Below are 23002 nucleotides of genomic sequence, written 5' to 3' on the forward strand. Positions count from 1 at the left end.
ATGCGAATGAACATCTGTCTACTGAGAATTTTCTGCATGTTCTCTAAGTGGAACTATATCAAGGATCAGAAGCAAACTCTGGAGGTGCTTACGTGAGCTGAAGCTGCTTCAGCATGAAAGGCTTGATGCAGGACTGCACTGTGTATTCTCTTGCAGCCCCAGACCTGTGGAATGTACCTGCCTCAGGGATCTTGGCAGCAGTTGGGTGAGAGATTAATGTGGTAGACGGATTTAATGAAGGATAAATGAATATAATGCCAGATAGAATCACTATTCTAACCAAAAGAGGCTGTGAAATTCTTTGTTAAGCAGGCTAAACATCCAAGTATAGAAAAAAAGCAGTATGCACTAACACCCCACTCATCACAGTATAAAGAGTGACCATACACATCTGTAAAGTGCATATGTGGAGTATCACTCAGGTGACATGCACCTTCCTTGGGAATCTCTTGTTTGACATGAGTTTTGTTGAACTCTGAACGGCATTAGCACTTGCTAATGTAAACTCCTTGTTAATGAAGCATCCGTAAATGAGCTCTCCAACTAGTCTACAATTAAATACAGTCCTGTTTCTGATTATCACAAATAGTTTTTCCAACAACTTTTCAACAGAAAGGATGTTTTGCAGTTATCAGAGCAGAAGGTTTGAACAGTCAAAAATTTTTTCAAGAATTCACAATAGAATGCTTTTTCCTACGGAAAACTCTTCAGCCCAGAATACAATTCCTTCCACAGTGTTAAAATACAAAGCATCTTCAAAGCTTCTGTCATAGGCATAGGATTCCTAAACCACTTTGATACCTTAAAGTGCATCTGTTTCTTTGAGTTGCCAAGTTCAAGCGGAGTACATCATCTGATACCTAAACAGTCAAATGGCCTCAATTTAAAACCTGCCTTTCAATTGCAAGCATTAAAGAGTCAAGAATCTGTGCAGTTTATAAAACTGAACTCTTTGTTTTGATCAGAACAACATGTTTCTGCAATGTAAAAACCCTCCAACAGTTGTAAAAAAGAGCACTATGGGGAAGCACATATTCTGAGTAAGTTACTAGGATGCATAGTTACTGCATGACTATCAATAGAACTAGGCAGTAAGTAAATAAATTTATTCACTGACTTAATCACTTTCTTTAATGTCCAATATATTACTTTATAACTTTACCACTTATTACGTATATCTGCAATACTTTAAGGTTACTTGCAACATTGCTTTTTAACTATTAAAATTCTTGTAGTATTATTACATTTTCTGAACGTAATTTTATATTAGTGGGGTTTTTTGATTTGTTTTGGTTTTTTTTTTTTCCTGGCTATATAATCCTAAACTCTTTGCAAACAGAAACCAAAACTTGCTAATTACAATTCTATTTCTTTATCACTTAAGTGGAAGCATTTTCTGCTTTACGCATCAGCTGAACTGAATGTCTAACACCATCAAAGTCAACAGCTATTAAATTCAACAAAGATATACTAACAATTTAACTAGAAAACACAGGCATAACTAAATCCAACCCTGGATTCAAAAATCTTAAATTATCACTACACATACATAAAGTGGGAAGACTTAGTTTCATCTAAGAGTTGTATTTTATGGCCAGGAGAGTGCTGGAACTATTTAGCACTAACAGTCAGAAGTTGGTCATTTGGCCATTCACAACTGATTTATTTTGGTTCAGCACCAACAGGATAGCTACCAGGAATTAACAGATGACAACTCCCCATGACAAAGAAAGGGTGAAAAGGAAAAGGAAAGAAGAAAAAAGAAGGAAGAATTAAGTGACCAATCATGAAAAACGAAATTGTAATAAAATAAAAATCACCAGTAATTATTCATGCCCAGTTAATTATCAAAACATGCCCCAATTCTTATTAAAATAACATATCTGTAGTTTGCTCACAGTCCCTGTTTACATTCTAAGGTAATTTACAAGTGCTTCACAACTGCATGTTTCAATAACCTTACAAGGACTTTCATTCCTCTGTGGAAACAGAGCACTACAAAATGTCAAACTGGTTGCAAAACCACTGATGAAGTTGTGAATAAAATAATTTCTGATAAAACTTCCCCAAAAAGCTACGCTATACAAAAATGAACTAAAGCATTTCCTCCCAGGTGAACAGCTCTCCTTTGCAAAAAAAATATTTTAAAAATCATGTAAAAAACATAGGACTACTTTTTCCAGTTCTGTCATCAACTGTTATTTCATATTTTACCTAAATGACTGAATTACTATCTCATGACATCTGAATACAAAGATATAAGGATCTCCTTAAATGACATGTACTGATCTGACTGCATGGCTTTCAATTCAAAAGACTTCTAGATATTACAGCCTCCAAACATAAATGAAAAAGAAAGGTTCTCATTTTCAAAATAGTCAATATTATCAACTTTTAAGAAAGATTTTGGACATGTAAGGTAAGCAAGATCATTCATAATGGGAGCTATCCTGCTGTTAATGGAAACTTTGCCCTCTATTTTGCAGTGCAGAGTGCTGAACACACATACCAAAGGAACTGTAAGCATCAGTAGCCCAGACAAAACTCAGCACACTCTAAGCAAACAAAAATTTAATCATTCACCACACTTCTTGATTGCTTTAAATAGATCCTGGCAATTTGCAAGCTCCCCTAGTATTCCCATTAGGCACATCTGAAGCACTTAGATATAAAGCAAATTAGGCAAGAGGGCACACCACCCAAAACTTCAGAAGACATACTGCAAAATCCCCCCTGCTCCTCTTCCTTATTCTCCTTACCTAGGGGAATTTTGTCTCAACTATAGCTCTCTGTGCCCTTTCACCTACCCAAGCACTCTAACTAAAACCAAACCTACAGCAGAAAATGTCAGGAGCAACTCAAAACCAAGCAAAAGAGGGTATCACAACAGCAAGTTCCTTGCTGCAAGATATCTCTGTGAATGAAGCATCTCCATAGGAGCACTGTGAGTCAGTTTACTCTCATAAAAATGAACTGATACCTGCTAAAGTGAAGGAAAGCCTCCTTCAAGCTATAGAACATATATAGTGGCATCAAACTGCTACTCTGACAGCTGCTTGGATCAAATTCTGAGGGGAAAAAACGAACCACAATTCAAAGCTGTATGATGCTTCAATACACAGGTTAGTAAAGTGCAGTCCACAGATATTCCTGTGTAAATAATACACTCCAAGGCAAGGTTTGCCAGTGCCGTCTGGATGGAGACCTGGATTTTAATGAGTACCTAATATTTGACTGCAAGTACAGCAAAATTTTAAACACAATAAAAGAAAACACAACAACAACAAAAAGCACAACTATTCTGATGACAAAAATCTCTTCTATAAAATAGCCCAGTAAGACTGGCACTTTGTGGACAGATACAGAAAAGCAGGCTTTTTTCTCTTCTCAAACATGAGAAGAATTAAAACTTCCACTGCTGCTGGCAAGTTAAAGCTGTGGCTGGTCTCAGTCTCCGAGGTCCCACATAGGTATCTGGTCCTCCATTACTCTGCTCTTCATAAAAATATCAGTGGTTATTCAAAGTGAGGCAAAGGGGAATGTAGCCTCTGCATAGACACAACTAGCTACACTGTGCGATGACAAGATACAGGTCTTTGGGGAATGTTGTTGAAAATGTGTCATGTGCTGTAATTACATGCAGCAATTTATTTTGGTTTTTTTTTTTATCCACCTCAGCTCATACAATCTCCAAATGAAGATGCATTTAACCAAAGCACTCCAGCAACACAACTGGAGATTTATCTGACATCTTTGGAGCAAGTCACTTGGCCTCTCCGTGTTTCTCCATCTGTGACACTTCACAGAAAGCTTGAGAGGCTTAATTTATCAAGAAGCCTGCCAAGTGCTTTAGACAAGTGTGCTACTAAAGCATTAAAACTGTGTTCATTGGTTCTGAAAGGGTAAACCATTAGTCAAACCAAAATAAACCCAACAATAACCCTAAAAGAAGGCTACATTTTTAAAATGCATAAGTATCACATTTTCCTTATTTTCCTTTACAGAAAAAGATGTCCAGACTTTAGGTACTTTATTACAGTAGGACAGAGACTAAGTTCTTCTGAACCCTCTTTCCCTCCATTTACTGTTACACTCCTGAAGGAGGTGATAAGTGAGGAGAAGCAAACCAGTAACACCAAATGAAAGTGGCACATGCCCAGCCAGACTCATTGTCCCCAGGACACAGGGGAAGGCCTATGCACACCAAGGCCTGTCCGCAATCTTTAACTGACAGCAGGTATCAGCTACAAGTTGCCTGATTAGGGCAGAAAACAGCCTGGATGCTCATACAGCCAAGAGCAGGCTGTCCCCAACATCTGCAAAAGACAATGTATTAGACACTGGCAGTGAACACAATTTGAGTACTACACTTCTTTCAAAGCAGTATCCACGTGGAAGTTTTGTACCTATACAAACCCAAAGTGCAGACTTTTGCTCTTTTTTAGATGTTGCTTTTGCTGCAATATCACTGAAAGAATTCTCATGAAGCCATTCCTGGCAAGAGAAACAGTCTACCTAAAATACTGACAGTGGACAAGGATCATCTAAAAATACCGGCTATATAATACAGACACAATTCAGACCAACTCCCAAACACTAGTTCCACTGAAGAGTATATACTTTTTATAGCTAAAAGCAGTTGCTCTAAAAGAGACAGCAGAAAAAAACTAAACTCAATTTTAATTTAAGCAAAAGACCCCCAAGCACACTGTATAAAAAACAGAAAATCAGATGAAGGAAGAGAACTGATGCCTCAAAAGAGGGTCATTTTGAATCACCACATACTTAAGAAAAATATGCAACCTGAATACAGATATGGATTAAATGATGCTGGGAAGGTTAAGTAGACTAATCATCTGCTTGATGTTAGCATGGCTGTTAGTATCCTGCAGAGTGTATTACCTACCGGCACATCCTAGCCTAATCCAGCATTTGAGAGATTGTGGATACAGGGTTCTACACAGTGAGGAGACCAGGACAAGGCCACTTGGCCCAAACACTCAGTCGAACTCAGTGCACAAGTTACACACTAAGGGTGACTCTGAGTGTAAACCACTCAGCTAAGAAAGGATGGATCAAACACCTCTCAAGCTGTGCCACCTTGTCACAGGCAGCAACAAGGAACCGAGGAAGATTCAGATTCCCTGAACCCTCAGAACCTCCTCATGATACTACTATGAAGTAGCACAAGACGTGTGACCCTGTAGATTCCTGACAAGAAACAGCTCGAGCTCATACACACAGAATACACACTGACATACATTTAGAGCAAACTTCATCATTCAATTCACATTTGGTTTTAGCCTTTCCAACTAGAGGGGAAAAAAAACCAAAACCAAAAACCATAATAAACCAGAATACCCACCCCAAAACAAAAACAAACAAATAAAAAACCTCCCATATATTCCACAGATCTGAAATTCTTCAGTTTTTGTTGGGTGTGTAAGTCCCCAAAGCTAACATTTCATTGAAAAAAATCCAATATTGCACATTTGCCTTTTTAGAACCTCAATTCATGCTACCTTCTTACAAGTTTTTGGAGGGAGCAATACTGGTAAGAGGATGAGGGAGGACAATTTATAAACTTGAGATGTATCACATTTGCTTTCCAATCATTTTGTGACTCTTATAAACACAGAGTTACAGGACCACAGACACTAGGAAAACCTCTTAAAGTGTGTTTTCACTGAAAACAGGTTAGGTTCTTCCTTTAACGCTACATACACAACTCCCATCTAAGTTGAATGGTCCCTTAAATCAGCATTTATTTGCCTTGCTGTAGACATAATTGCGAAAAAAGGTAACACTTTCACTCAGACTGATGGTGATCTTACAACAAAGAGGTAAACTAAATGATGTCACAGAATCATGGAACAGTTAGGGTTGGAAAGGACTTTAAGATCATCTAGTTTCAACACTCCTGCCATGGGCAGGGACACCTCACACTAAACCATGCCACCCAAGGCTCTGTCCAATCTGGCCTTGAACACCAACAGGGATGGAGAATTCACAACTTCCTTGGGCAACCCATTCCAGTGCCTTACCACCCTCAGAGTAAAGAACTTCTTCCCTATATCTAACCTAAACCTCTCCTGTTTAAGTTTAAACCTGTTCTCCCTTGTCCTATCACTACAGTCCCTAATGAAGAGTCCCTCCCCAGCATCCTATTCCTTTTGCAAAACCAGGACAAAAAGAATTCCCACACAGTTCATCAGAAATTACACAGCCTCTTACCTTTCCACAAAGATTGACCTGCTACTTTCTTATAAGTCTATGGACAAGGAGGCAGCACCAGGAAAAACACGTTGACAAAGGCTGCTTTGCTTTGCAAAGTAAAGCTGAAGGGGGCATTTGGCCCAGATATCTGCTGCATGAACTTACGAGTGAGAAGGCACAAATTATCTGCAACGCCTCTGAGAAGGCTAACAATTATATTGGTAAATTATTATGTTATGCTTAGAATTAATGACTGGAGGGATATCTGTGGGTTTGAGTACCAGGAAAATATAATGGGTGAATGGGAAGTGTTACTTCCTCTTTCATCTGGTAATAAAGGATGGTACTTTCTTACCCATACTGCTAGGAGGCTGCCTTTTGCTTTGATGACGTCATCTTTCGCATGAACTTTCTTAACAAAAGAAGCATTTAAAATGTATGAAATTTTAGGGAGGAGAGGAACTGAGAAGAAAAATCTTCCCTATGATCTGTAATGAATTTTTATGTTAAAACAGGCTACAGAATTCCATCATGTTCCAGCTTCAAACCCAAGCTTTCTGACTGGCTAAAGCACCAGGTGCTTCCTGGGAAAGCACCAGGGCATTATGCAAGGACTTTGTGCAACAGAGAGTCTACTACATCCCTTGATAAGCTGCTCCTATTTAATTGTATCATTAGAAAACTGCACCTTATTTCTAGTCCGAACAGATCTAGCTTCAGCTTTCAGCCATGCGAATCCCTTTAATCTAGCTAACAAAGAACAATCTAACTGTCAGATACCTTCGCCCTGTCTAAGTACTTATAGACTTAGCAGGTAGCCTCTACCGTCTGTTGATAAACTAGATTGAGCTTCTTAAATCTTCCGTTCTAAAGCTGATTATCCAGTCCTCAAATTAATGTAGATTTTTTTCTGAACTCCCTACAGTTTTTCCAACACTTGATGTGCACATCAGAACCAGGATACAGCATTTCAGTAAAAATGCATGAAAAGTAGTAGTATTCCCCTCTCTCCTACTCTCCCAATCACGCACTTTCAGCCTTCTTCAGGACTGCTTTGCACAGGGAGTAATAACTTAATCAATACTTTAAGGTAATTCTTCCATCCCTACTTATATTCTAGATAGAAGTTCTTCCTAACACAACACATTCAGAATGGACTGTGACCAAATTTAGTTCTGTTTGTTATAAAGAAAAACACATGTCTCTTTGAAACCCTAACTGCACAATCTCTATGTATAATGGAGTGTATGAATTCAGTGCCTGTATTTTACAAGAGAAAAACTGCAGAGAAAAAGATTATGTTACAATCATGTAACAGTCACCCAATTTAAAGCTACCTCTTTAAACTACTATTTCATTCAATAAACTCATCACTCAGCCTGTTTTGCCCCACTGTGTTCTGATGCTCACCTGAATAGTCACCTCTGGAGTACTGGGTGACAACAGCAGATTTGATTTTCAGCAAAATCCAGTGGGCACAGCAGAAGACTGCTTCAGGGTAGAGGCAGTGTTCTACCAGACAAAAGGCAGAGCTGCAGGCTACTCATGGAGGATTTGCTAATGTTATAAATCTACCCATGTAGTGAAAATTAATTGCCAGTTATAATCTTCAGTTACTACTGTATCACCAGCTAGTTTCCCTTCCTATCTAGGATGAAAAAAATAAGCCAAGTAAAATCTTGAAGTATCTAGGATGAACATTTCCACAAACAGAAAAGAAAAACAGACTACCAAAAGAATTATCAAAATTGAGATTATAAAATCATATCCTACCATGTCTGGTAAAGCATAGATGGTCCTCTGGCAGAGCGGGTGCAGGGAAAATGATAATGATAGTCATGTTTGCACAGGAAAGGAGCAAGCAATGTAGTTTTTGGAGCAGCAACATCAAATTCTACTTCGAAGCAATTTTAAAATGATAGAAAAGCAGCATACTAGTATTTGTGGTGACTTGCTAAAATATAGTGAAGTACTATTAATTTGCTGTAATAAGTACTGGCCTGTTCTTATAAGCTTGGTTTGGGTAACCGTCCTTTGACAAGACAGATTAACCCCAACAATGTATTTCAAAACATGGCAGTCTTCGATTGCTACTTAATGTTAATGAGCAAAATTTGGTGCCAATGGGAGCACCATCTTTTGGACACTGGCAAACAGCACTAGTCAGTAAAGTCTGCCATGACCTCTGACAGGGAAAGGTGGATTCTCTTTGTAATCTAGAAATCAGGTATTGTTCCTTTCCTTTCCAAATCATTATGCAGTAACATATTTCAGTGAGGACTGGATTACACTCTATCAGTACACAGCTTTTAGCACGTTTTCATTTAATTCCATTGCAGGTAGGATTAGGCTTTCAGTAGTAGCCATATTTGTACTCAAAGATGCCCCTGCCCCCTTTCAGTAAGAAACTGATTTCTGCATATAGCTGGTAGAACACTTTGGGCCTTTTTCCAATGAAAGGTGATCTATAAACATTATCAATAGTCATCATGTGTATACTCAGGATTTCTTCCCCTTTGCCTCCCCAAATCCTTCCTCTGAATATATACACTGTCCTGATTACTACTCAAAGCAGCTTTAATACATGATTATGAACACAGGGTGAACACAGGGAGAGGCTCTTGCACCACCCTCGATGTATTAAAATGAGCAAGTTTTTATAAGCACTTGTTCTGTGTATTGTTTTCATAGCACTCTATGCTTGCACATGGTTCATCAGAAATCTGCCACAAAAAGCCCACATTCAAGGGATTCTCTGAAATTAATTAAAACTTCAGAGGAATTTGGACACAACAGACTCACTCTGAAGCTGAAAGTCCGTAACAAGAGTCAAACCTGCTTAGAATGTTGCAAATTCATTTATACTCTTATCCTGTAATATATAAACAAATGGGCATAAAATAACTCATACAGAAGAGGAGTATGAAAGAATGACAAATATTGTTGCATACACAATGTGTTAGTTTCTCCTCGCTTTTTGCCCAGTATTAAAACTAGGGCAACGTTCAAGAGAATGGATAAGGTTGAAGCCTAACAAAAAAAGGGAATGTCAAAGTATTTGGAAAACAGAGGGCATGTTTAGGGAACAGAGTTAAGGAAGATTAAGATTTATCTTGCAATATTTATGTTATTTTTGCAGTCTGGCAATTACAATTAGCTTCACTTTCCAGCTCTGAGACAGCAAGATAATATTAACAAAACAGGGAGAGTTTATTTTCACAAATAAACTGCTCTCACTAGAAATCTGTTCTGTACACTACTTCACTGTGCTCTATGTTATCAGCTTCAATGCCTCCTTCCTCCACTAATTATTCTCTACCTCCTTTAAATTCCTCCTTTAAATAGCTGCCTGCATGAAATTTTTCAACATTCATAGACTGATTTTTGCCTTCACAGCATACCATGATGGCTTTGTCTGAAGTGCACTGTAAGCTCTCTGAAATATAGACTGTATCTTAGTAATTTTTTAATGCCGGCACTTTTATACATGTTAAATCATTTGAAGATATATGTTACACATCTCTAGAACTTTTCCAAATATACACTTAATAACAAAACAAAACAAAACACAAACCCTCACATTCAGGATAAACTCTTACCTTCCAGGAAAGCAATAAAGGTTTACAATAGCTTTTATTTGCCAAAGAGCTTGGAAAACAAATAGTCAGAATAGTGACAGGTATCTTGAAAAGCTGGAAACAATAATAAATGCTACAAAATAAAACTTGTAGCATTCTCTCCCTCAGTGATGCAGTCAAGAATAGTATTTTCTGATTAACAAGTAACCCAAAAATCTATAAAGCTGCATTACCTCTTTCAAAATCTACATACCTGCAAGGCTTGGTGACATTCACACCTAGTGTGCTGCAAGTTAGGAAAGTAGCTGCAGAAAACACCAAGCACAGAATGTACAAAGACCCTATTAAAAGCACTATACACACAGCTCACCATAATTTCAAGAGCTGAAATATTTTTTCTCCCATTTCTCCTTATATCTTTCCATTGCCACACATTCAGTTTTCTAGTACACTTGCCCAAGGTTCTCCAAGTCTTCTAAAAAGCCAAAAATAAAACAAAAGCATGAATACAGATTAGAACAAAACTTCATGATACTGCATAAAAAAACCCAAGGGACCCTGAAAAGAAAAATCTTATGCCTTTTTTTTCTTCTCAGTGACTGGGAGACATTGTGTATAAGCTGTTGGGATGACTGAATGTTGATAATGTACAAGGACAGGCAGAAAGTTGCCCGGGAAAAGAAGGGACGGTAACGGATAAAACTTTCCGTGTCAAAGGATCAGCTCAATCCTCTGTGAGCAAAAACCTCTTCCACACAGCATTCTCCTGTTCCCATCTCTTTCCTTACACAGCTGTTTAGATCTACTAAAGACATGTGAAAACCTGAGATTAGCTTCTTAAACACTGAGAAGCCTGCATCATAAATGACAGCCATTCCACTTAACACCTCAAAAATCATTGTTCTGCCTTCTCAAGAAAACCCCACAAAAACGCTGTATCATAACACATGCCTGCCTGTAGCATACAGACCACAACAAGCTTGCTTTGCCCTGCAAAACAAGCAAAAAGCCATACAACTATGGGTACTGTAGCACCATGCCCAAGCTCTGATGGTACACCTTGTGCAATACTGCACTAGCTGGGACCCAGTCCATGATAATGGAATCCTCTGGCCTTGTCTCAGCTCTGGAAGCAGGAAGCGCAAGTCAATATCAGCACATGATAGGTCACGTAGATACATTACCTACTTATGATGCACTGCAAGGAACAAAACTACTGAGCTAGAAACAAGCAAGCAAACCACTTTCATGCCCATCACATGATGTAATAGATACAAACAGTCACCCAAGCACAGAAGCATTCTGCTGCCACAGCCATGATCTACACACGCTTCACTCTCCTTGGAGAAAAGGCAATATTCTCTGGATTTCTCCAAAATACTGCTTTTCTTCAAGGCTTTGACCTTTCTCAGAGGCATGTTGTGATTCAAGCATGGGGTTGTCAGAGAGCACAAAATGCTAGCAATCTTCTCTCTAGTCATCTCCAAAAGAACCTTCCATCTGAGAACCTGACTCAAAGGCTGACCTGGCATATAATTAATAGCACCAATTTACTCTCTTGGTACTGCTCATTATTCCCACTCCATTATTTCTGATACTCAGGACTCCACCCTTTTTCACATTGACACAGTATTTTTTTCCTTTTTGTTTCCACCTTTAATGTTTTTTTCATTTCCTTCCCACAGCTAGGTCCAACTCCACCAGTCCCAAATCCATGTTCATCTTAAATATCTATTTCCTTCACTTTATTTTTGCCTGTCCTAGAATTTGCAGTGGAAAAGGAAAACAGACTGGAAATGAGGTTACTGCACGTTTTCTCTCTCTCTCCTACTGCTTACTAAGCTGTGCCATTCCTCCAGTTGAGCTGAACCCACACCTGCAATTTCAGCCTTTTTTCCTCCTACTTTTGACTCACTCCTCAAGCCTCTTCTCTTGTATCCATTTCTTTCTCTACATTAGAATGCAAATATTTATTCCAAGAGAAAGCCAGAAAACATAATAATCATTCCACATTCTTCCTTCCCACTCTCTTTCTCTTCCTTACAGCTCTCCCTTCTTCCTCATACCATAGATACAAAACTGTCTCACTCTCCACTTGCCTCACTCACATCACCCCATACTTCACATCACCTTTCTCCTCATGCTCTGATGGAACAGCAGGACAGGCAGTCTTTCCTATATTTGGAAACCTACTTCTTACCCCTTGCTTCTCTAACTCCACTACATCTCTTTCTATTCTTCTTTCATCTCTAAACTCATTATGAACTGTTTGATAACAAATTACACATTTAACTTGTCTCTAAGTTCAGCCTGAATTCCCTTCAGCTGTCCCTTGCACTACACCGCAACTACTTCACTAAAACGTCTAAAAGCTTTTACTATTGCTATATCTTTGTTTGACTAAGTCATATATTTCCATCACCCATAACCCTCGTACGTTCCTCATAAAAATTAAATGCATTGCTCCTTTTAAAGCATTCATTCTCCTTTTCTTACTTTGGTAACTCTACCCTCTCCTGCTTCCCTTCCTCCCTGTACCAAACACTTCACAGGTTCCTGGGAGGTTCCTTCTTTCTCCTTTGTCTTCTAGTAGCTCCATTAAGCTGCATCTTTTGCACCTTCTCTTATGATCGGGAAATTCATCCACAAACTCTGCTCCTAAGGAGACAGGTCTCAAATACAGTAGATTTATGTCTAAACAAAAAAATCTCAGTCTATCTTTCTGACACCTCTTGTCACTGAGTAGCTGTCAGATTCAGCTCAATACAGCTAGAACAGAACTTACATCTCACCCTTCCCACCCTCTCTTCTCCACCCCCTCTCTTGATAACTGCGGACAGCATTATCATCCTGCGCATCATTCAGATATGAAATACTACGTCATCCTTGACAATGACTTCTCTCTTGATCCATTCATTCAGGCTACATCTATACCTAAATCATTCTCCTGTCTTGCATCCTTAGGACAAAGTCTTCCCTAAACATTCTCAGGGCTAAAGGGTTTCCTGGGCCGTCACCTCACATTAGATATTAAATTTTTCTTCTTTTTTTTCCTTGACAAATGTTCTCCTGCTTGTTTATGCTGTTTCAAAAGTTCTTTCTTCTATATCGTCATACTGATCTACCATTATTCTCTCTGCAACCAAAAATCCTCCATTCCAGCTTTAAACACTAGGAATGACTCGTCTTTGCTTTCCAGGCTCTTCTGGCATACCTAGCATACTCTGTCCACATCCTACTTGCTATCACACCATTTGCTCACATTTCTAGTTGGCTCACAATGTCAGTATCCATTTACTAAGCTTTTAACAACCAATCTGTATTTTCACTCAGGCCAGCTTCCACACTTGAGTAAGGATATCTTCCATTCTCTTGCAAAACTACTTCACTGCCTTTTGAACACCACCTTAAAGCTTTCCTTGCCAGTTCTAAGAAAGCCACTTTAGTTTAGGCCAAAGTCTACCACCTATCATGTTGAGCAACTAAGTGCTTTTGTTTGTCAATATTAAAACTCCTGCTCTGTCATATGTTAAAAAGTTAGCTCTGCAGCACAACGATTTCACAACACACATGCACACACCCTTCCTGCACACAGTAGCATCTAGTCTCTGATGGGCTGCTAGCCATTCAGATCATGCAAATAATAACACTGCCTCCCTAATCACAGCAGTAACAGACGAATTACTTATATTCATCCAGATCATTGTCCTCTGACTGTCTCCATTATCAGCCCCAAACAAACAAGGCTTTGGCTCTCTCAGTGGCTGTTGTGGTGGCATGGGTCCAACAAACTTTTCAGATTTAAATCATCAGAAGCGTCCTCTCTCAATGAGACAGGACTAAGAGCAGCTTAAAAAAATAACTGCATATGCCAACTACCACCTGATAATCTATTTAATCTGGACAATCTCAAGTGGCCAGCCGAAAGGCCACCTGAGGACAGAATACCTGTCAGAGATTCAAAGATGAATGCACGTGATGATTTACATTTGTGCAAACCTCTGCTTCCATTCTGACCAAATCAGCTCAGAACAATGACAAGCTGAAGTCGCCTTATTCTGATACTGGAGAAATCCAATCCCATCCTGTTTTGTCTGGACAGAAAAGACACTTTTGGTCCAACAAACCTGTCAACAATTATTATGTGTATGATGTTAGCAGTGTTCAATCCAAATATAACTATAAATTCCCAGTCTTCTGCCTGCCCCCCTATGTTTAGACCCCTACAGCAGAAACAGGAAGGGAAAGAATGGTCAGAAAATATCAAACACTCTATATTAGAATAAAACCAAAAAAAAATTAAGAACACAGAATCAAACCTCATAGCTCATGCCCTTTGCCAGTCATTCTTATGTTTTGATGTTACTTCATCAGCCACCCTTCTGCCTCTTCTGCTGAACACCTGCTCCAAGGGAACAGAAAGGGAAGCAAAAGGAAGTCCAAACCCCCTGTGTACTGCACACCACAGTGTCACAACACAACTGCTTCCGCTTTACAGATGATTCAGGAGGGGCCTGGTGATTAGTGAAACTGCACTAGATGTACACTGGTACCAGCAGTTGTGCAGAACCTACAGCATTTGTCTTCAACTTCACTACTGCTCCTGGCTGATGCTCTTGCTGACCTGGGAAAATTCCACTTCTTTTTTTGCCAAACACTGCACATTTTATAAATACATGCACACAGAAACCAAAAAACAGGAAGACCAAATAATTCTAGATTATAATGTCAAGAACACAGATAAATAGGAAGATGGGTTGGGCTTAAGGGCTATATTATTAACATAGCTTAGTAAAATATGAAAGGAAATTTGCTGAATAACAAACACAACATTTCCGAAGTAAGGAAGACATCCCTATTTCTACTGAGCACAATACCAAAAGCAGTCAGAAAGCCCGCTTCTCTAGCGCCATCAGTGGCTTTAAAGCACACCTTTTAATAAACCATACAATTCATGACAAAACTACTCCCTTAAAATTATCAACATTCAACCATATAAAGGGACACAAAGAGGAAAGAGAGAAATGATGCATGCAGTGGTCCGTTTTCCTTTGCCCCACATCAGTCTTAAGTAACACGCTGTATTCCATCTCCAATTTGAGTCAGCTAAGAGAGCTGCACAGCACAATAAAAAATTGGATCATTTTACCCACATAGCAACTATCTTTCTCATCCAGCAAGAGAACCATCTTGCTATAGAATTACTAAGAGACCTCTGTCAAACACCCTGACTGCATCACAGCAGCATTCACCACAGGTTTTTTTTGCATACAAATAACCTAAAGACACAAGCTTCACCGGGAATCCTGCACCACTAACACCACTAACTCCTGAATCAGCTTTTTCAAGGACAAGCTGAAGAACTTCTGCACCAAGTTCCTAGCTATTGAAAATCTTTCTTGCTAGTCATTCCAAAACTACTCTTAATAACACATGGTCATGTCATTCAGGTGACTTTATGGTGGAGTTAACTGTTTAAGAAATACTCATATCTACATACTATTTTTACTAAAGGTGAACCTTTTTAGTAATACATGCAGGGTTATAAATCTAAACTTTCACTGGGACTACCAGAAACTTACACTTTCTGCCTACAGGACTCCTGTGATCCACAACTTAAACAAAATGTGATTTGAAACATGTTTTCTATAGGACTTCCCACTGATTCCATTTCATACACATCAGCCTTGGTTAAATGGCTAAAAATTTTGCCCCAAAGATAATACAGAACCGGACAATGTCCTAATTTTTATTAACTAGAACAAAATGCCTATTTCAAGGAAATTACTCTGTTTCACAGTGAAAATGGTTCAACACTTGTGTAGTCTTCTTTGAAATGTGGAAACCTATATTTAGTCTATAAACTATTAACCACGTATGGAGGCAGATCAACAAGAACACACACGTTTTTATATCTCAATCAAAAACAGATAAAAGAAGCTATTTCACATTCTGTGGTGACAACAGGGTACACTCTAGTACACATGTCATTTCCTTCTTTCTCAAGTCCAGTTATAAATTGCAACAAGTAGAAGCAATATCAGAGACAGATCCTTAGTGACAGTGCTGTCAGTTGACAGAAAATCACATGTCGTTTCCCCACCAGTGATCAAACAAGCTACCTTAAGCTACAGGAGATCTAACCTCTTCAGAATAACTGTTGCACAAGTACTAGGAGAAACATTACCGAACTCCAGCAAGATATGTGCCATCTAACAAACCCAGAATCTTTAACAAAATAATTTCTAGAACAGGTTCAGATACATATTTTAAAATCCTACCAAAATCCTGACTTAAAACACAGAATGTCTGATCAGAGAGCCTTACAATGACTCCACTCTTTTTATCCAGTGTGTGGGCTGATGAACTAAAGGACAGGTTTCAGAAAATAACTATGTAACTATGAGGATAAACTACAATTCTGACTAAATTTCTGGGCACTATCATACATAATGTTTCATTCTTCCTCTGTTACCATTTCTTGAGACACATTAAATGAGGTGACAGCCACAACCATGAGCCACGCCACCCCCTGCAGAAGCTGTCCATGGGAAAAAAAATAAAACTATGGAAGTCAGATATCATATACTGAACTGATCGGGTATTTGAACACCAGAATCCAGTCCCACTGTCATTTCTCATCCTAAAGAAAAACCCAGTGGGGACCTTTGCTCACTATTCTTATTCCCAGCATAAAGATAAGAATGGTAAGAAAAAGTTTCACTTGCTAATAACCACAGTTTTGTATGCTGCTAATTCTCAGTTCTTTCACTAACCAAGCTCCACCTGAATATTACATCTGTTTAAGAACCAGTATCTCTGGAAGACCTTATTAGCTTACAGGGAAGAGAAAGAAAACTATACACCATTCACCTCCCTCTTTTGCCCACTGAAAAACCAAAGTCAAAACCAACCCCGAATCACCAATCAACGTGGTCTAAATTCAAAAACCTCACTTCTTTCTTCTGGGGTATGTGCTCAAAACTTCATTATAATTTTCTTTCCCTCTCAGACTTTTCAAACATTCCCTACCACCACAAAAAGGTGGAGATGAAGGCAGCTAAATAAAAACAAGAATGCTTTATCCTTAAGTTTTTAGTTAGTATGTTTTTAAAGGAGACAAACAGCACCATCAGCAAACCACTAGTAAACAACAAAATAAATAAGAATCAAAAAAAAAGAGCAGCTTCAATTCCTATGCTTGTGTTAACCAGCTGGTTTTGCCTTCTCTTCTTTTACAATCTCCTCATAAATAATCTTCGTTCTCTTCCTCTGGCTTTTCATAAGTAAAATGTTACAAGCTACATCCTTTTTTTTTTCCCTATAAAGTGCTCCCTACCATCACCCAATCTCCTTAGCTTCTTATTTTTCCATGAAAAATGATAAAATCAAGTTATTCTTCTGAAGAATAAAAAAATTAATTCTGAAAGCAAAACTAATCAGTATCCCTTTAATTTTGTTCTGACAGTGCCAATGGATTTACCAAAAAGCTTTCCATCAGATAGTTACATGGGAAGTCAAAAATAGGAAAAACATACTGTAAACAACTATCCAGTTTGCTTGTGTAATCGTCAAGTAAAATGGTAAAGTCTGGGGCTGCACAATGATAGAAAATCTCTAATTTTAACACAATATTAGAAAAACAGAATAGATCATCTAAGACAAAATACACACACCATCAGATTGAAACCTCAATAATACAAACCCACTGAACTGAGAAAATGAAGTTGATTATGACACCAAGTACCCAGATACAGATCTAAATCCCATGTTGTGTTTAACCCTGCTGTAGTCCACGAAGATACACAGGATATCTTTTGCTCCTTTACAGTCCATGCATACCTAGAAACACGACACTTAATGCTTGCACATTTACTAAAGTGATTACTAACAGGTTCTGTATGGAAAACCAAAAAAAATAACATTCTTCTATTATTTTCTTGAATATTGCATAGAGCAAAACATATGCCTCTAAAATTAATCTAAACAACTTACAGGTTATGACTGATAATAAAAGATCACTGTATCTCCCAGGCATACAATTACTGTGACTTTTTACAGGACACAAACTGTCAAATACATACAGAGTCCTTTTACTATGCCTGCTATCTAGAACGAAATCTTCATTCTTCAGACACACCATTCAACTTTCAAAATTCAATCTAAACCCCAAATGCTGCTCCAATTCTGATAACCCCTCTTAGCTAAGCCGGTTGGTTGGTAGTGATTTGTCAGATAAGTTACACAATGCTGGTTCTGTTTCCTGATTAGATAAGCAAATAAGTGTGTTGAGTTTTGGTTGTTTTTTTTTTTTCCCCTAGCACAAACATTTCTGCATAATTTTTTTCACTTTCTGTGAACACTTACAACTTGGTAATCTCTCCACAAACCTACAAGCCAGTAAAAGTCCACCATGGCCATACTGCATTTGCTAAAGGATACATAAACCAAGTATTAGCATGAAAAAGCAATTCCATCTACAAAACTGAACAAATGTTCAGGAAATTTCTCTCCACTGTGCTGCCTACATATACACTGCAGAATAAAGGAAAGCAGTGAGCAATATTTCTATGTTTTTACTTCTGCCCAAAGGAGGGGGCACAGGGGGCACATGGCCTCGGTACATCCTTTGCATTATAGAAAGGATGAGCACTGCCAGACTGCAACCCTTTTGCCCAGGGATGTGCTAAGTATCAACCCCTTTGTCAGGCAGAGATTTCACGGGGTTCCTCCCCACCACCACTGGTAATACTGCCTCCCAGGCCCCCACCTGGGTAAGAGGGAGAAAGAGCAGCCCACCACTCTAAACATCCACAGTACACAACCAGAAAGGAGCCAGTGACAGGGGGATGAAGCATTTTTTGACACCAGACAAATTTTTTTCCTATGGATCCAAACTGAAACACCTTGTCACACTCTGGAGGGGACCACAGTTTCCCTACCCTTTCCCCCACTATGTTCTCCACACACAGTTTCATTAGTCTAAAAAGGCTGCCTGCTTAACCACTCACAAGGGAATGGCCATATGAGTCTGGTCATACCAACTGAAGTTGACAAAATGCAGACAAATATTAGAAGAAGTAAAAGCACTGAGATCAGGTTTTACACTATCCTTCTCAAACAGGACACTAATTTTTGATATCTGAAGTCCTGTCCTTCCGTCATCCCCCCCTTACACAAATAAAGTCTGATTTTTGTAAGACACCTCTTACAATCTCCTGGCACCACAAATGCCATATGAAGACCTACTCAAATAGATAAGAAAGCAAAGAAAAATTCATTTGGTTTGGTGTTAAGACCTACCATGACCACAACCCTTGTCTATGAACAAAGCAGACAAAAGAAGTCACTATGTCACGCAACAGATGCGTACAAGATCAGAACAAGTGCCCCAGAATTTCTGCAAGCCCACGAGCTATGTTTTCTGCAGACCAATCTAACCCTGGAAATTCTTCCCACCTTTACTAGTAAGGATAGTGAGGCTCCAGGAAGATTTACAGTAGGCATTCAGAGACATGGATGGGTGTGGTGAAAACACCTGTATTAACACACTGCTGAAGTGAATACAGTAGAAATATTTCAACACATACTATTTCTTCAAACTTCTTGAAAGTCCTTTCTAAGTGATCCAAAACAAGTTACTATTTGGAAGCAATAAAATTCCTAAAGCTTTTTATTTTCTAAATATAAGTTTTGTTTCTTTAAACTGTGTAACAGTGCAAATACTATGAAAGCTAATAAGTGCTTCACACCTCTCACTATCACAATGTCAGCAATGACATTACACTTAGATTGGAAATAATTTTTCTGGATACTGAGTTTAAATAGAGCTCCTTTGATGAAGTCTATAACCTCCCTAAAACCAAACAATGACAGAGTAGAGCTGATAATCTATACTGAATTGTTCTAAGAAACAATTTGCATATTATGTATGACTAAGGAGCAGGGATGCGTTTCAATCTTTATGTCTCAAGTAAGCTTATAGTAACAATTTGCGTTCAAGGACTTCTAGGCAGAAAACATTTTATCTCAAAAACTTAAGGTCTTATGAAGGCCAAGCTCAAGTAGGGAAATTTTTGTTTGATTACTTTTGAATCAAACATACACTCAACATTACTGGTAGATGTACAAACTGTTTGAGCCCGGAACTTTTTAGCCATACTATATTACATGAAAATCCAATCTGCCTGTAACTTGCTTTTGGGTCGGCAAAACAGATACGTTCAGGCATGTAAAAATCAAGACAGGAATACAACCAAGCTTGGCATCTCTATAAAGGTCTTTGAAAAGGGAGGTTTTATGATATTTTAAATAATTTTATTTAATGTGTACTCCACACAATAGTTTATCACACAACTCTATATTATTAGTTCATTCTTTTTTCAAAAGCTTGTTTAGAAAACACAAGATGTCTTTTAGCTACCAAGATGCTCAAAATTGAATGCACTTGTAATGACAACTATAGCATAACAAGAAACTTTGCATCATTTCAGAATATATGAGATGACATTACAGGTAATAGCGGGATTTCTCTCAGCATCACTTAAGTCACACTGAAGTTTTACTATGATGGGATCATTCATTACAAACTGACTTCACAAGAAGTATTTCTCGTGACAGAAAGGTTGTATATGTATACTGCTTTCTTAATGGAACAGAAACAGAAAGCTACATGAAAACATGTCCCAAACCATTTCACTAGTTGCATGAGGTTTTACCTCAGCATGTTAACAGCGCATGTCACACAATGTGTAGATTTGATTTGCCCACGCTCCCCATTCAAGTCTCTCCTCTCAACTGACAGAACTGTGTCAGGCATGACATATTAGCAAATATCATTAGCCTGGAATTTGCCTGTTCATACTTACGGTACCAGAAAACCTTATGATCAGAAAAGCAAATGACCAGTATTTGGTTTTGCATAATAAGGCTTAGCCTAACATACGATAAGATGCTGGCTGCTCAGTTGACTGTAAGTCACTCAGCCACGAGGATGAAAGAATAAAATGGGACTTGAGCTAAAGTGGATGAACCCAAAGATGGTAACTGTTTGTGAGTGAAAATGTTTTTCACTAGTCACTAATAATATAACATTTAAAGTTGATGCACAGGTTTATATGGTCATCCCCACAGAGAAGCAAACGAAACATTGCATCAAGGGGCAGGGTCCTCGAAAAAAATCCAACATGGCCACTGAGGTGCAGTTGTCTTTTGACTTAAAATTGCCTTATCTTTTACCACATCTCTCAGTTGTATGCATACACCTGTTATACTTCAAAAGAAGTTGACACGGTGACAGTCATCTGCGTGTATCCAACCCTGAAACATTCTTCATGACAGAGATACCCATATGCTATTAAACTACCCTGTCAAGGCCAAACCACAGTCATCCACAGCCACCAAGAGACAGACAGGTAGAGAGGTGTGCCAGCACTATCCACTTACCTTCTTTATTAAGCCTCATAACCTCCCTGCTTTTTCCACCCTCCTTTCCAGTCTCTTCTAGATCTACACCTGCAGAAGAGAAGCAGAGTCAGGAAGCGGCGAGGGCCCAGAGGTGTGCATTTATTGTTTGGCGGGGGGGGGGGGAGGAGGAGAGGTGAGGAGGTGAGCAGTGTTTCTATTTGCAACAGCAAAGGCACAATGGTCGGAGCATCTGCCAGGGAGCGGAACCGCCGGGCCCCCGCGGCAGCACCCTCCAGCCCCCACCCCCCGCAGCATCCTCCGGCCCCTCCGCGCATCCTCCCCCTCGCCCCCTTCCCCCACCGCGGCGCCGGCCCAGCGGCGGATCCCGCGCCGCGGGGCAGCGGCGCGGCACGGCACGGCACGGCGCGGCTCGGCACGGCGTGCGCCAGCGCCTCCCGCACACATGGCACCGGGGGCTCGGCGCGTCAGCTGAGCGCCCGGGGGGGCGGCACCTCCCACCGCGGGGCGCGGGCCCCGGGGAGTAGGGGGGGGGTGGCCCGGCCGGGCCCCCGGCCCCTGGCCCCGCCGCCGTGCGTGCGCTCCGGGGGAGGGGAGCGGCGTGCCGAGCCACGGGCCGGTCCCTGCCCTTACTGTGCGGGGGGGCGGCGCCGTGCGCGTGCGGGGGGGCGGCCTCCCGCACCCAGGCGGCCCAGGGCTGGCCCAGGAACGCCTCGGGACTGGGCACGGGCCGCTCCAGGGCCGCCATGGCGCCGCGCCTGCTCCTGCCTCCTTGTTGCTTTTCCCGTTTCCTTCGGCGGCGGCGGCGGCGAGCGAGCGAGCGAGACACGGGATTCGAGAACGCCGCACGTCATCCTCGGGACGTTCCGCCGCCCACACGGGGGTAGTGTCAGCCCCTGCTCCCTATCAGATCGGGCTCCCCGCAGCACAGCGCGCATGCCCGCGTGCCCCGCGCCTGCGCGCCGCGCCCCGCGACGCCGCCGGCAGCCGGGCCTGCCGCCCGCCCCGAGGGGGCCGCCGGACGCGGGTCTCTTCCGCGCCCAGCGCTGCCCCTCCGCGCCCCTGCGCAGCTCCTCCGCCCGGCGCGGCTTTGCCCGGCCCGGCCCGGCCCGGCCCGGCCCGGCGGAGCGGAGCGGAGCGGGGCCAGCTGCCGAAGAGCCTTGCCGGGAAGGCAGCCGCTGGCGTTGCGCGCCCCGGGGTTACGCGCCCCGTGTCTCGCAGCGCCCCGCGTCTCGCAGCGCCCCGCAGTAAGTCCGTGGGTCGCGCCCTCGGTATTTGCGGCACGACCCCCGCGGCCCAGCGCGGCCCCGGGTGGCGGTGTCGGGGCTCCCGGTCTTCCCGACTTCTTCCAGCTGCCCTCCTGTGGATCACCTATAACCACAGCCACAGCCATTTTGTTGTCCAAATACTACCTGATCTGCGTTTAAACACAGGCTTCGTCTGTTTGCAAATGGGCTTTTCGTTGTTTTGATGTCTTAGGCTACTGTACGGCAGCTCTGAACTCGCAGGTCCCACTCCTCTCAAATAATACGGAGGTTTTCGTCTCGCTGTGTGTAACCCACAGGATTTACATTCTTTTAATTTTAGGACTGTGTAAGTTTTGGTTAATTTTTTCTTCATTTAGGTAAGGGTAGAAAATAACACTACTGGGAAAATTTTTGTCCTCAATATACCTGATGTGGGTAAGGAGTTACGGCATAAACCTATTGCTCCAGCTCACACCTGTTAAGCCAAGCATACCAAAGCCAAAACAGTGGTGAAGGACTTAGTTTCATTTAAGCAGC

At 40.8% G+C, this 23002-nt stretch overlaps 1 protein-coding gene across 2 annotated transcripts in view; it reads right to left on the reverse strand.

The window, feature by feature from the left end:
* ATXN7L1 (ataxin 7 like 1) overlaps nt 1-22154 on the reverse strand; it is a 113511-nt gene extending 91357 nt beyond the window's left edge. For both annotated transcript variants that reach the window (XM_061467405.1, XM_061467404.1), the window contains exons 1-2: nt 21852-22154; nt 21240-21308 (exon numbers count right to left, since the gene is read on the reverse strand). In XM_061467405.1, the coding sequence (XP_061323389.1) occupies nt 21240-21308; nt 21852-21966 (184 nt within the window). In that variant the 5' untranslated portion in view covers nt 21967-22154. The remainder of the gene's footprint in view (nt 1-21239; nt 21309-21851) is intronic.
* Between the last annotated feature and the right edge of the window lie 848 nt (nt 22155-23002).

This window comes from Pezoporus flaviventris, unplaced genomic scaffold (assembly GCF_033815535.1).
Source record: "Pezoporus flaviventris isolate CSIRO_AGI_PZ_B2104156 unplaced genomic scaffold, CSIRO_AGI_Pfla_v1 ptg000045l, whole genome shotgun sequence".
In the NCBI taxonomy this organism is placed as follows: domain Eukaryota; kingdom Metazoa; phylum Chordata; class Aves; order Psittaciformes; family Psittacidae; genus Pezoporus; species Pezoporus flaviventris.